This window comes from Lemur catta, chromosome 3 (assembly GCF_020740605.2).
Source record: "Lemur catta isolate mLemCat1 chromosome 3, mLemCat1.pri, whole genome shotgun sequence".
Taxonomy (NCBI): Eukaryota; Metazoa; Chordata; class Mammalia; order Primates; family Lemuridae; genus Lemur; species Lemur catta.
The window spans coordinates 28240228-28252704 of NC_059130.1; the positions used below are offsets into that span (position 1 = coordinate 28240228).

The 12477-nt window shown below is 42.7% G+C and overlaps 1 protein-coding gene across 1 annotated transcript in view; it reads left to right on the plus strand.

Moving 5' to 3' along the window:
- TDRD10 (tudor domain containing 10) overlaps positions 1-12477 on the plus strand; it is a 39858-nt gene that overhangs the window by 21219 nt on the left and 6162 nt on the right. The window contains exon 7 of the mRNA XM_045545207.1: positions 9425-9490. Within this exon, the coding sequence (XP_045401163.1) occupies positions 9425-9490 (66 nt within the window). The remainder of the gene's footprint in view (positions 1-9424; positions 9491-12477) is intronic.

The following is a 12477-nucleotide window of genomic DNA, read 5'->3' on the forward strand; positions in this document are numbered from 1 at the left end:
TTCAACTTCCATTTGGTTCCTTTTTCCCATTTCTCTGCTAAAATCTTTCATTTTTTCGCCCATTTTTATCTCTTTTAAATTATTTAATATATTTATGGTCATTATTATAAAATCGTTTTCTGCAAATTTCAACATCTGGGTCATTTGTGGATCTGCTTCTATTGACATTTACTCCCTTGATTATGGGTAGAATTTTTAAAATCCTTTTGAAATACAGTAATTTTTTATTATATGTTGGACATTGTGGGCATTATATTGTGGAGACATTATGTTATCCTCTAAATAGTGTTGGATTTTTTCCTAGCGAAAATTAAATCACTAGCACATCTTTTCAATCTAGAAATGTTATTCTGTTGCTGTTGTTAGGATTGGTATATTCTTGGGCAAAATCATTTTTCCTAAGGCTTGGCCTTTGTAGTGTCTCAAGTGAGTGCTTACCAAGGTCTCTCTCCAGTACTGTGAGACCTCGGTATCTGTGTTCCTCTCTTGGTTCCCTTTCCCTAACCCTGACAGCAGCTGTTCTCCTCCAGGCCTCCCAGAACCTACCCTGCACATAGCTTGGGTTTCAGCCAACGACCTGAGGTGACCCCCTAGATTTCTGGGATTTCTTTGTGGATCCTTCCTCTCTGGTACTCTGTCCCACAAATTTCTGCCACATAAACTCTTACCTGTTTTTGCTGCCAAGAGAGACTGCCACTTTCTGTTTGAGCTCTCTTTCCCTTTGCTGTGGTTGGGGAAGATGCCCCCAGGCAGAAGGCCAGAGTGAATGTGGAGCTCACCTGCTTTCCTTGTCTCAGGTAAAGCCATCTGCCATCACTGTCATTAGTCCTGTGCTGGAAACAGTTTATTCATATATTTTGCCCAGTTTGAGAGTTGTTTGGGGTGAGAGAGTTAAGCTGTGTCATGACAGAATCAGAAACTTGGAAAGAGTGTCAGGGTGGGTGTCGTTTCCCAGGAGCGTTCCCAGTGCAGCTAACCAGAAGATGCACACAAAATCCCCGTACATTTGCAAATGTAAATACACAGTCCTAGGTAAACAACACATGGGGCAAAAAAGAAACTATAAAAAATTTTAAAACACTTAGAGCTGAACAATAAGGAAAATACTACCCATAAAAAGTTTTGGGATAGAGTGAAAGTAATATTTAGAGGGAAATGTTCAATTTTACATGAGCAAAGAAGAAAGGTTGAAAATTAACAAGCTAAGAGTTTGAAGAAGTAGATAAAAAAATTTTAAAACCCAAATAGAAAGCAGACATTTTCAAAATTTTAAACAGAACTGTAATAGAAGGGATCAATAAAGCCAAGATTTTATTCTTGAAAGAGATTAATACAATAGAAAATCCTCTAGTGTGATAAATGAAGAAGAAAGGAGAAAAGGATACAATATAAGATAATCTAGAAATGAATTTGAAAACTTAGAAAAATAAGCATATTTCTTAAAGTATATCTTTTTTTATGGTATTTGTAAGTCTTTAGATTTTTATAAGTATGTCATTTTAAAAACTAGTATAAAAAGTCTAGTAGTCCTATAACCTTTAAAGTAGTTGAATCATGGTTTATAATTTCATCCAAAGAAAAACACCAGGCCCAGATCACTTTATATACAAATTTTACCAAATTTTCAAGGAACAGAAAATTTCAATTTTATATAAATTTTCCCAAAGAACGAACTAAGAAGTATTCTTATGAGGCCAGTATACCACACCAGACAAAGATAGCATAAGAAAGAAAACTTACAGGCTAGTTTCTGTCCTAAATACACACGCAATATTTCTAAACAAAATATTGGAAAACGAAGCCAATGATTTATGAAGAAGATAATATATCATGGCAACTTTTTTAAAATACAAAAAGTACTTTAATATCAGAAAAGCTACACGTCTTTCACTCCATTAACAGATTAAAGGTTAAAAACTGTATCATCTTAAATAGACATAGCAAAAGCATTTGATAAAATTCAGCACTAATTTATGATTTAAAAATAAAAGTTCTGGCCGGGCGTGGTGGCTCACGCCTGTAATCCTAGCCCTCTGGGAGGCCGAGGCGGGTGGATCGCTCGAGGTCAGGAGTTCGAGACCAGCCTGAGCGAGACCCCGTCTCTACTAAAAATAGAAAGAAATTATCTGGACAACTAAAAATATATATAGAAAAATTAGCTGGGCATGGTGGTGCATGCCTGTAGTCCCAGTTACTGGGGAGGCTGAGGCAGCAGGATCGCTTAAGCCCAGGAGTTTGAGGTTGCTGTGAGCTAGGCTGATGCCACAGCACTCACTCTAGCCTGGGCAACAAAGTGAGACTCTGTCTCAAAAAAAATAAATAAATAAAATAAAAGTTCTGGTCAGATGTTGTGGCTCACACCTATAATCCCAGTGCTTGGGGAGGCTGAGATAGGAGGATTCTGTGAGGCCAGGAGTTTGAGACCAGCTTTAGGCAATGTAGCAAGACCCATCTCTAAAAAAAATTTAAAAATTAGCCAAGTGTGGTGGTGCGCCCCTGTAGTCCCAGCTACTTTGGAGGCTGAGGCAGGAGGATCACTTGAGTGACCACCAGGAGTTCGAGGTTGCAGTAAGCTGTTATTTGGCCACTGCATTCAGGCCTGGGTGACAGAGTGAAACCTGCTCTGAGTGACAGAGTGAAATCTCTTAAAAAAAAATTCTTCGTAATGAGGAATAGAAGGTTATCCTTAACCTATAAAAACCTACAGAAAATAGTATTGTAATGGAGAAACCTTAGAAACATTCTTTTAAAAAATCGGAACAAGACAAGGATGCCCACCATCACCACTCTGTTCCACATATACTGGAGGTTCTAGAAAACTAAAGCATAAATTTTGGAAAGGGAGAAAGAAAACTGCCATTTTTACAAATGATGTTTCTTTACATAGAACAACAGAAATAATTATTAATACAAATGATTAGAAATAACAGTTTAAGAAGGTAGCTGGATATGTAAGATCAGGTATACCAAAATCAATTGTGTTTCTATTTGCCGTTAATAAACAAAAAAAAAATAATTTTAAAAATGTACCATTTACCAGAGCAAATAAAAAGAAAATACAGTATCTAGGAACAAATCCAACAGGTAAGCATTGTTTATATGGCAAAATAATTTAACTTTATTGAATGTGTTTAAGGAAGACCTGAAATCAATAGGAAAAGTGCCATGTTCATGGATAGGAAGTTGCAGTAAGAGTTATGGGCTTTTCTCCTAAAATTGATCTATTGATTAAGGACAAGTCCAATCAGAACCCTCACAGGTTTTCTTAGGAACAAAATAGGCTGATACTAAAATTTATATGGAAGACCAAAAAAGCCTAAGAATATTTAAGACACTTCTTTCTGAAAAGGGAGATGAGAGGCCTTGCCCTTCTATAAGACACTGTAGTACAGTCATCCCTCGATATTTGTGGGGAATAGGTTCCAGGACCTAAAATACCACAGATTCCAAAATCCACAACGATCAAGTTCCTTATATAAAATGGTGCAGTATTTGCATGTAATCCATGTACATCCTCCTATATACTTCAAATCAGTGGTCCCCAAGCTTTTAGCACCAGGGACCAGTTCATGGAAGACAGTTTTTCCATGGACCAGCAGTAGGGGCAGAGGGGATGGTTTTGGGATGATCCAATCTCATTACATTTACTGTGCACCTTATTTCTATTATTACTACATTGTAATATATAATGAAATAATTATACAACTCACCATAATGAGAATCAGAGCCCTGAGCTTGTTTTCCTGCAACTAGACGGCCCCATCGGGGTGATGGGAGACAGTGACTGATCTGACAGGAGACGGAGCTCAGGCGGTGATATGAGCGATGAGGAGTGGCTGTAAATACAGATGAAGCTTCAGCTTGCTTGCCCGCCGCTCACCGCCTGCTGCGTGGCCCGGTTCCTAACAGGCCATGGACTGGTACCTGCCTGCGGCTTGGGGGTTGGGGACTGCAGCTTTAAATCATCTCTAGATTACTTATAATGCCTAATACAGCGTGAATGCTGTCTAAATAGTTGTTATACTGTATTGTTTTTTATTTGTATTATTTTTCATTGTTGTATTGTTATTTTTAATCTTTTTTTCTTGCATATTTGCAATCCATAGTTGGTTGAATCTGAAGATGTGGAGCCTACAGATGCAGAGGGCCAACTGCATTGGCCTAGGGGTAGACAGTTTGACGAGTAAAATGTAAATAGAGAACTCAAAAAGAAGCTCAAGCATATGCAGAAACTACTCATTATTCAGACAGAGTTGTAGGTCTCTGGGGAAAGATGGACAGTTTGATAAGTTGAACTGAGACAATTGCTTATTCATGTTGAAAAATATGAAATTATATCCCTACCTTATTTCATGCACAAAAATAAATTCTAGATGGATGATAGACTTGAATGTGAAAGGCAAAACTTAAAAACTTTTAGGCGTAGAAGAATATGTGATTTCAGAGTAGGATAAGATTTGTTAAGGCATAAAGTCAACTGAAAAAGAAAAGGTGGATGAAACTTCTTTGAAAGTTAATATAAAAGAAGGTAAATTCAAGCCAAGGACTGAGAGAAGATACTTGTAATAATTTAACAACAGATCAGGAAAGGGGTCAGCAAACCTTGGCCAGCAGTTCAAATCTGGCCCACTGCACATTTTATACTGCTGCCAAGCTAAGAATGCTTTTTTAAAATTAAACTTTTTATTTTGAGATAATAGTGGATTCACATAAAATTCTAAGAACAATGCAGGGAGATCTGTGTACTCTTTACACAGTTTCCCCCAATGGTAACATCTTACAAAACAATGTCCCAACCCGGATATTGACAGTGATACAGTGAAGATACAGAATGTCTTATTTTTTGCTTTCTGTTTGTTCTGTGTTTTGTTTCTCTGTTTTCCTGAGGCTTACTTAAATGTTTTTTTGAATTCCATTTTTATTTATCTATAGTGTTAAGTGCATCTCTTTGTGTATCTTTTTAAGTGGTTGCATTACTTGTTACATTATATGTCCATAACTTATCCTAGTCTACTAATGTTGGCTTTACCACCTGAAGTGTGGGAACCTTAACATCTCTGCATCCCTTGACCCTTCCTGTTTATAATGCAGTTGCAATTGAAATTAAATATTCCCTCTGTGTACATTTAGAACCACATCAGAGAGTGTTAACATTTTTGCTTCAACTGTCAAACATAATTTAGAAAACTGAAGAGAAGGAAAGTGTGTTGTATTTGTCCATATTTTTTTCTTACCATGCTTTTTCTTACTTTCTGATGTTCCAAGGTTCCTTCTTTTATCATTTCCTTTCTGTTTAGAGAACTTCCTTTGGCCATTCTTTTAGAGTAGGTCTGCTGGTAACAAATTCTTAGTTTTCCTTCATCTGAGAATGTTTGTATTTCCCCTCCATTCTGAAAGAATATTTTTACTAGATACAGTTCTTTTAACACTAGAAAAACATTGTGCCACTTCCTTCTGGCGTCCATGGTTTCTGATGAAAAATCCGCTGTCATTTACATTGTTTTTCCAATTAAGGGTAAGGTGGTGTTTTTCTCTGACTGCTTTCAAAATTTTTTTCTTGGTTCTTAGTCTTCTGAAGTTTAATTAGGATGTGTCTTGGCATGGATTTCTTTGTGTTTAGGCTGTTCAGGGTTCACTTGCCTTTTGGCATCTGTAGGTTTTTTTCAGTCTACTTTCTTTCTGTTGTTTAGATTGTGCAATTTGTATTGTTCTACCTTCTGGTCACTGGTTCTTTCCTCTGTCCCCTCCATTCTCTTGTAGAATTTGTCTACTGAGCTTTTTATTGTATTTTTCAGTTTAAAATTTCCATTTTTAAACATCTCCTGTTTCTTTGCTGAGAGTTTCTATTTTTTCATTTGTTTTCAGGGTGCTTGTGATTGTTCATGGAAGCATTTTGTTGTGGCTGCTTTAAAACATTTGTCAGATAATTCCACCGTCTGTATCCTCTCAGTGTGGGCAGGTATTGATTGTCTTTTTCCATCGAGTTTGAGATTTTCCTGGTTTTTGGTATGATGAGTGAGTTTCACTGGAAACCTGGACATTTTCATGTTGTGTTATGAGACTCTGGATCTTACTTAAACCTTAGGAGGTTTTAGCTAGCTTTCTCCGACACTGCTCCAACAGGGAAGGAGGGTGCTGCCTGGATACTGCCAGGTGAGGATAGAGGTTCAGTTCCCCACTCAGCCTCCCAAGGGGGCTCCTTGTTACTGCTAATGCCAGCTCGTGGTCTCCAGAGACACCCTGGCACAGGTGGCTCTATTGCCACTAGGGAGAGTCCTGACTCTCCACTAGACCTCCTCTGACACCACCCCAGGAGGGAGAGGGTGGGGGTCTTATTTCTGCTCATGGGTGTGGAAGTCCAGGCTTCCCAAGTAGTCTCCACTGACACCCAGGAAAGGTGGTGGTGGGAATGGGGCTAGTTTCGTTACTGGTCAGGAGGATGAAATTCCTAGCTGCCTACTTGGCCTTCTGTGGCACCACTGGGCTGGGGGGGTTGGGCTGACTCATCCCAGCCCCGGGAGGGCAGACGTCTTGGCTCCCTACTCTGTCATTGCTGGGGTATGTGGAGGTGGGCTCACTTGTTTTTTCTTTTTGGTGGTGTTTAGCTGGAGCAGAGGAGTTGTCTAAGTTTTCTGTCTTGCTAGCCTTCCCCTTTTCTGGTGCTTTGGCTGGAGAGAGCTGGCTTTTGTTGGGGCTTTTTTTTTTTTCTTCTTCTTCTTCTTCTTTTCTGTGCCCGTGGGCGTTTCTAGGTTGCTGGCCTCTTTAGTTCTAAGTCTGGGATGTATAAGGCAAAAGGAAAACCCAGAGAACTTATCACCATGTTGTACCTTGGGTCCCGGGATCTCTAGCCAGCCTGCCTCCTTCTGTCCACCTCTCAGTCTTCTTACATTTGTTTTATATATAATGTCCAGGGCTTTTAGTTGTACTTAGCAGAAGGAACAGGAAAAGTATTTCTGTTTCATCTGCCCAGAGTGGAAGTTCTAAGAATAATTTTTATATTTTTAAATGGTTGAAAAAAAATCAAAAGAAGATTTCATGACACATGAACATTATATGAAATTCAAATTTCAGTGTCCACAAAGCTTTGTTTGTTAATAAATAAACAACCTCAGCCATTTGTTTGATCACCTGTGGCCCCTTCTGCACTGCAGCAGCAGAGGGGACTGGTTGTGACAGAGACTGCGTGGCCCCCAAACCTAAAATAGTTACTACCTGGCCCTTTGCAGAAAAGGTTTGGCAATTCCTGGACTAAGATCATTTATTTAAAAACAAAAACACAAAACAGAACAAAAACTCCTGGAAATTGGTGAAAGAAAGAAAAAACCTGATAGAAAAATGGGGCAGAGCTAGGAATAGGCATTTTGTAGGTGAGGATGTGTAAAAGCCAGGAGGGCCACATCCTCAGCCCAGGACCTTTCCCGTTGCTTACCAAGGAGGGGCTGTTTCTGACAACAGCCGGGCACTTGGGGTTTTCATAATCTGCTTCCAGTCAAGTCAGCCACCTCTGAAGCTACTGGTTTCACAGCTTTTCCCATCCTGGTAGAATTATCAGCCTAAGGAGGTGAGAGTGGGAAAGCCTCAGACGTGATGTGCACTGTTTTTACACAAGTGTTAGTAGTTTTTTTTGTTTTTTTGTTTTTTTAAAATAGATGTTCTCAATTTGTTGTATGCTTTTGGTCAATTTTCAGAGTCCTGAAGTGGTTGCTTTTGATAATTTTGTCAAGGTTTATTATTGCTTTTTGGAGAGAGGATTTGTTGTTTGACATTTTTGTGGTAAAACAATTGTAAAGAAAAGAAAGGTAAAATTAGAAAATCAGCTTAGGTGGTTCAACAAACACTTCCAGGAAGAGTTCACGTCAACGTGGGGGAGAAACTATCAAATGATATAACAAAATCTCCCCTGGGTGAAGGATACGAGTTTTCAGATTGAAAGGAACCCATAAGTGCGCAGGATAATGAATAGGGAAATAAAAACCTACACTAAGGCACATAATAGAAATTTTTCAGAATATTGGGGATAAAACTTTGGGAAGAGAATCCACACTGAAGGATATGGTATTGGGTGGTATTAATGAATTCTTTAGGAAAATAACGTCTAACCCCAATCAAATCAATCAAGAATGAGGGTAGAATAAAGCCTTGTTCAGAAGTGTAGGGTCTCAAAAACATGTATGCCTCATGTACTTGTTCTCAGAAAGCTATCAAGGAATGTGCTCCCATAGAATGAAGCAATAGCCAAAAAAAGAAGGGATCTGGGATCCAGCCAGGAGAGGGATTAGAGATTTCTCAGATTGACCAAGGGAGGTCCTAGAACCCTCACGGTGCAGCAGGCAGTCCAGGACAGAGCAGGATGGTGTGAGACTCCAAGGTGATGCTGGCAGAAAGAAAAGTGGAAAATTGAGAGACGAGGTGTTAACAAAAAGCCATTGGAGGTTGTGGGAAAGCTTAGCCAGAGATTCAGGAAATCCAAGTGAATGGAAAGGTTGTGTAAGAATAAAAATAATAACATAGGCCGGGCGCGGTGGCTCACGCCTGTAATCCTAGCACTCTGGGAGGCCGAGACGGGTGGATCGCTCGAGGTCAGGAGTTCGAGACCAGCCTGAGCAAGAGTGAGACCCTGTCTCTACCAAAAATAGAAAGAAATGATTTGGACAGCTAAAAATATATATAGAAAAAATTAGCTGGGCATGGTGGTGCATGCCTGTAGTCCCAGCTTCTGGGGAGGCTGAGGCAGGAGGATTGCTTAAGCCCAGGAGTTTGAGGTTGCTGTGAGCTAGGCTGATGCCATGGCACTCACTCTAGCCCGGGCAACAAAGCGAGACTCTGTCTCAAAAAAAAAAAAAATAATAATAACATATAACTGGGTTCAGGAGATACCGGATTCAGTGTGTGCGTAGTCACGTAGGAATGAAAGCACTGGATGGTTGAGCAGGGAACTCATGACTACACGTAACCAATTTACAGGTTTCAGAAAATCAGCTTTATTGAAGCATTAAGTATACTTACTGAAGTATAATTTACTTAAGATGAACCCATTTCAGGAGTATGATTTGATGAATTTTGACAGATGTGTGCAGCCATGTAACCACTGTCACGATACAGAACTGTCACTGTCAAGATACAGAACATTTCAGTCCCCCGAGGATTCTCCCGAGCCCCTTCCCAGCCAGTCGGTTGTCCCCCCTGCATGGCCTCAGCAGCCATGATCTGTTTTTCCCACGTCAGATGAGATCTGTCGTTTCTGGCATTTCCTGTAGTCATGTTGTGTGCGCTTTCTGTCGGCTGCTTTCACTCCCCGAGTGTTGCTGCGATTCCATCCTTGTGTTTGCACCATCAGCAGTTCTTTTGTCATTGCTGCGTGATGTTCTGTTGTATGGATGTGCCACCGTCTATTCGTCCTTTCACCTAGATTTAACTTTTAAAGGGACCCTCTAGCACTGACCCTAGGAGGCCGGAGTGGAAGCAGGAAGACCCATCTCAGGTGGTCCAGGTAAGAGATGAGCATGTCTCGTCACACCAGCCCCAGTGCCACTCCCCAGGCTCGCCAAGCACGTCCCCGCCTTAGGGCCTCTGCACCTGCCTTCTCAGCCCAAAAGCCCTTCTCCCAGAGGCCTCCCTTCAGCTGCCCCCTCCTCAGAAGGACTTTCCTGAGACAGCACCCTGTCCCGGCACTCATCACCCGCTCCCCTGCCTCGTGTTTCCTCATCGCTGTCATCTCGTCTTCTTTGTGTGCGTATCGAGTGTCTGCTGCCCCCACCAGAATGGGAGCCTCATGGTGGCCGTGTCTGGGACGCAGGCATTTTATGAGTATTTATGGGGTGGCTGTATGCGAGCTCCCTGAGAACAGGGTCTGCATCTTTCCTCTTTGTCATTTTGGGCCTGGCATATAGAAGTGCAGACGAATCACCTGGATGATTAAAGGATGAGAGGGAAGCAGGTGAGGTTAGAAAGCCATAAATGTTAAATATCCACCAGGATGCGCCCTCAGGCAGTCCTAGGTGCAGTTCCCCAGGGAGAGACGGGCATTAACGAGCTTAAAGAACAAAGGCCCTGGGAGGCTGCAGGTGGGGAAGCTGCTCCCTGAGTGGCCCAGCGTCTCCTGGTGTGTGCAGGGGACCGAGTGGATCAGACCGTCTGGTGTGTGGAGGGGACGGAGTGGATCGTCCCTGCCCCGGGCTTCTGGCCGCTGACATTTGCCTGCCTGGTTTCTTCTCTCCATGGCTCCCTCTCGCAGCGCAGCTCCGGAGCAGGCGTAGCTCCCCGAACACTTGACCAGCTGGTAGAAATGTCCCAGAACAAAGTGAGGGGATAATTAACAGCTGTTGATTGATCTGGGCACGAGGGTAACTGCGCTTGTAGCAACAATAGGGCTTAATTAAAATCGGCTGCTTTGGCAGCTATCGCGGCGCTGCCTTGATCTCTGGAGCTTCCGTGCGGCCACTTTTGCATCACAGACACATCCTGCAATTCCAGGTTTGTCTGTAGGTGATGTGCCTGCTGTGGTTGTTGGGTGATAATTATGTAGATTTTCCTCTGGAACTTAATTTCACAAAGTGTCAAAACGGACTTGTTATATTTATCTCTTAAATCATTAGGGAATAATAATTAGACCAAAAATGGTTTAAAATGTTTCTGTGTTAATGATTATTTCTAGCTTGAAACCACTGATGATAATTGGTTTGTGGGACTGGTGTTTGGAACTGTCTTAGGAGATTCTGAATGAGAAGGCACCTGCCGTGCTTGGCTAGAGGGCAGTCTGAGCACCGTTGCTGTGCTGTAGGGACAGGAGAAGCAGGATGATGGGATGTAGCACGGCAATTACCCTTCAGCGAGACTCGCTGAGTGTTTTACTGTGTGAACTCATTTAATGACAGCAGAAGGTGCTGTTCCTTCTGCAGATGTGAGCACCACGTAACTCACCCAAAGTCGAGCGGCCAAGCAGTTCTGCAACCCGGGCTGGAGCCCAGACAGTCTGACTCCAGAGCCCACAGTTTCAGTGCTTTGCTGCACCGATTCTATTTTGTAAGTCCTACTGCATGTCACGTCCTGAACAGATGCTGCCCCGGCTAAGTGCTCACATCCAGGCGGGTGCGATTCATGGTGTAGAAGAGGAAACCAAGGCTATTTACCCAGGTCACTTCTTGTTTCAGTCATTCGTTCCACATGTATTTACTGAGAGCTTAACATGTACCAGGCATTTTCTAGGCCCTGGTGTTACCTCAGCGATCAAGGCAATTGTCAGAAGACGCATGGGATTCTTGTTCTTGTGATGCTTGTATTCCAGAGGTAGGAGACAGGCAATAAACAAGAAAATTCCAGATAATAAGAATCAGAGAATTAGAACATGGCTCACGCCTGTAATCCTAGCACTCTGGGAGGCCGAGACGGGTGGATCGCTCGAGGTCAGGAGTTCGAGACCAGCCTGAGCAAGAGTGAGACCCTGTCTCTACCAAAAATAGAAAGAAATGATTTGGACAGCTAAAAATCTATATAGAAAAAATTAGCTGGGCATGGTGGTGCATGCCTGTAGTCCCAGCTTCTGGGGAGGCTGAGGCAGGAGGATTGCTTAAGCCCAGGAGTTTGAGGTTGCTGTGAGCTAGGCTGATGCCATGGCACTCACTCTAGCCCGGGCAACAAAGCGAGACTCTGTCTCAAAAAAAAAAAAAAATAATAATAACATATAACTGGGTTCAGGAGATACCGGATTCAGTGTGTGCGTAGTCACGTAGGAATGAAAGCACTGGATGGTTGAGCAGGGAATTAGAGCAGAGAATTAGAACATGGTGATGTGCTGAGGAGCAGGGGGTCATCCCTTTAGATGGTTCTCAGGGAGGCCCCTTGTGTGGGGAAGTGACATCTCAGCTGGGATCTGAGTGAGGAGTCTGAGCCAGCACTGGAAGCCCAGAGGAGGGACACCCCTGGCCGAGCGAGGCCTGCAGATGCCCGAAGCTGTGAGCTGATGGGGGAGTGGGTGGGAAGGAGGTCAGGGGGAAGGAGCTCAGATCCAGGCCTTACTCAGCCAAGGTGGACACTTGCAGTTTTATTTGTAAGCACAATGGGGAGATGTTGGAAGATTTTATTCAGGGATGTAATGTGATCTCATTTTCGTTTGTAAAAGATCACATTGTCTGTTGGCGACTGGATTGTGGTGCTGTTGCTGTCACCGGGTATGAGATGGCGCATGCTAGAGTGGTGGGTATGGAAAGAAAGGGGTGCGTGCGTGGACTGGGCACGTTTTGGAGGAGAGGCGGCTTGGATTGCCGATGAGTTTTATGTAGGGATCCCGGGAAAGGTGATTTTGGCTGGAACCACTCTGCAGATAGTGATGCAGTTACCCAAGTGGAGGAAGCCGGGCTGAAGCAGTGCGGGAGGGTCTGTTCAGACTTGCTGAGTTTGCATGCCCCTGGCCCCCCTGTCAGGTGGGCGTCTCCGCATTTGAGCAGAAGTCCAGAGAGTGATTAAGACTGGAGATCCAGC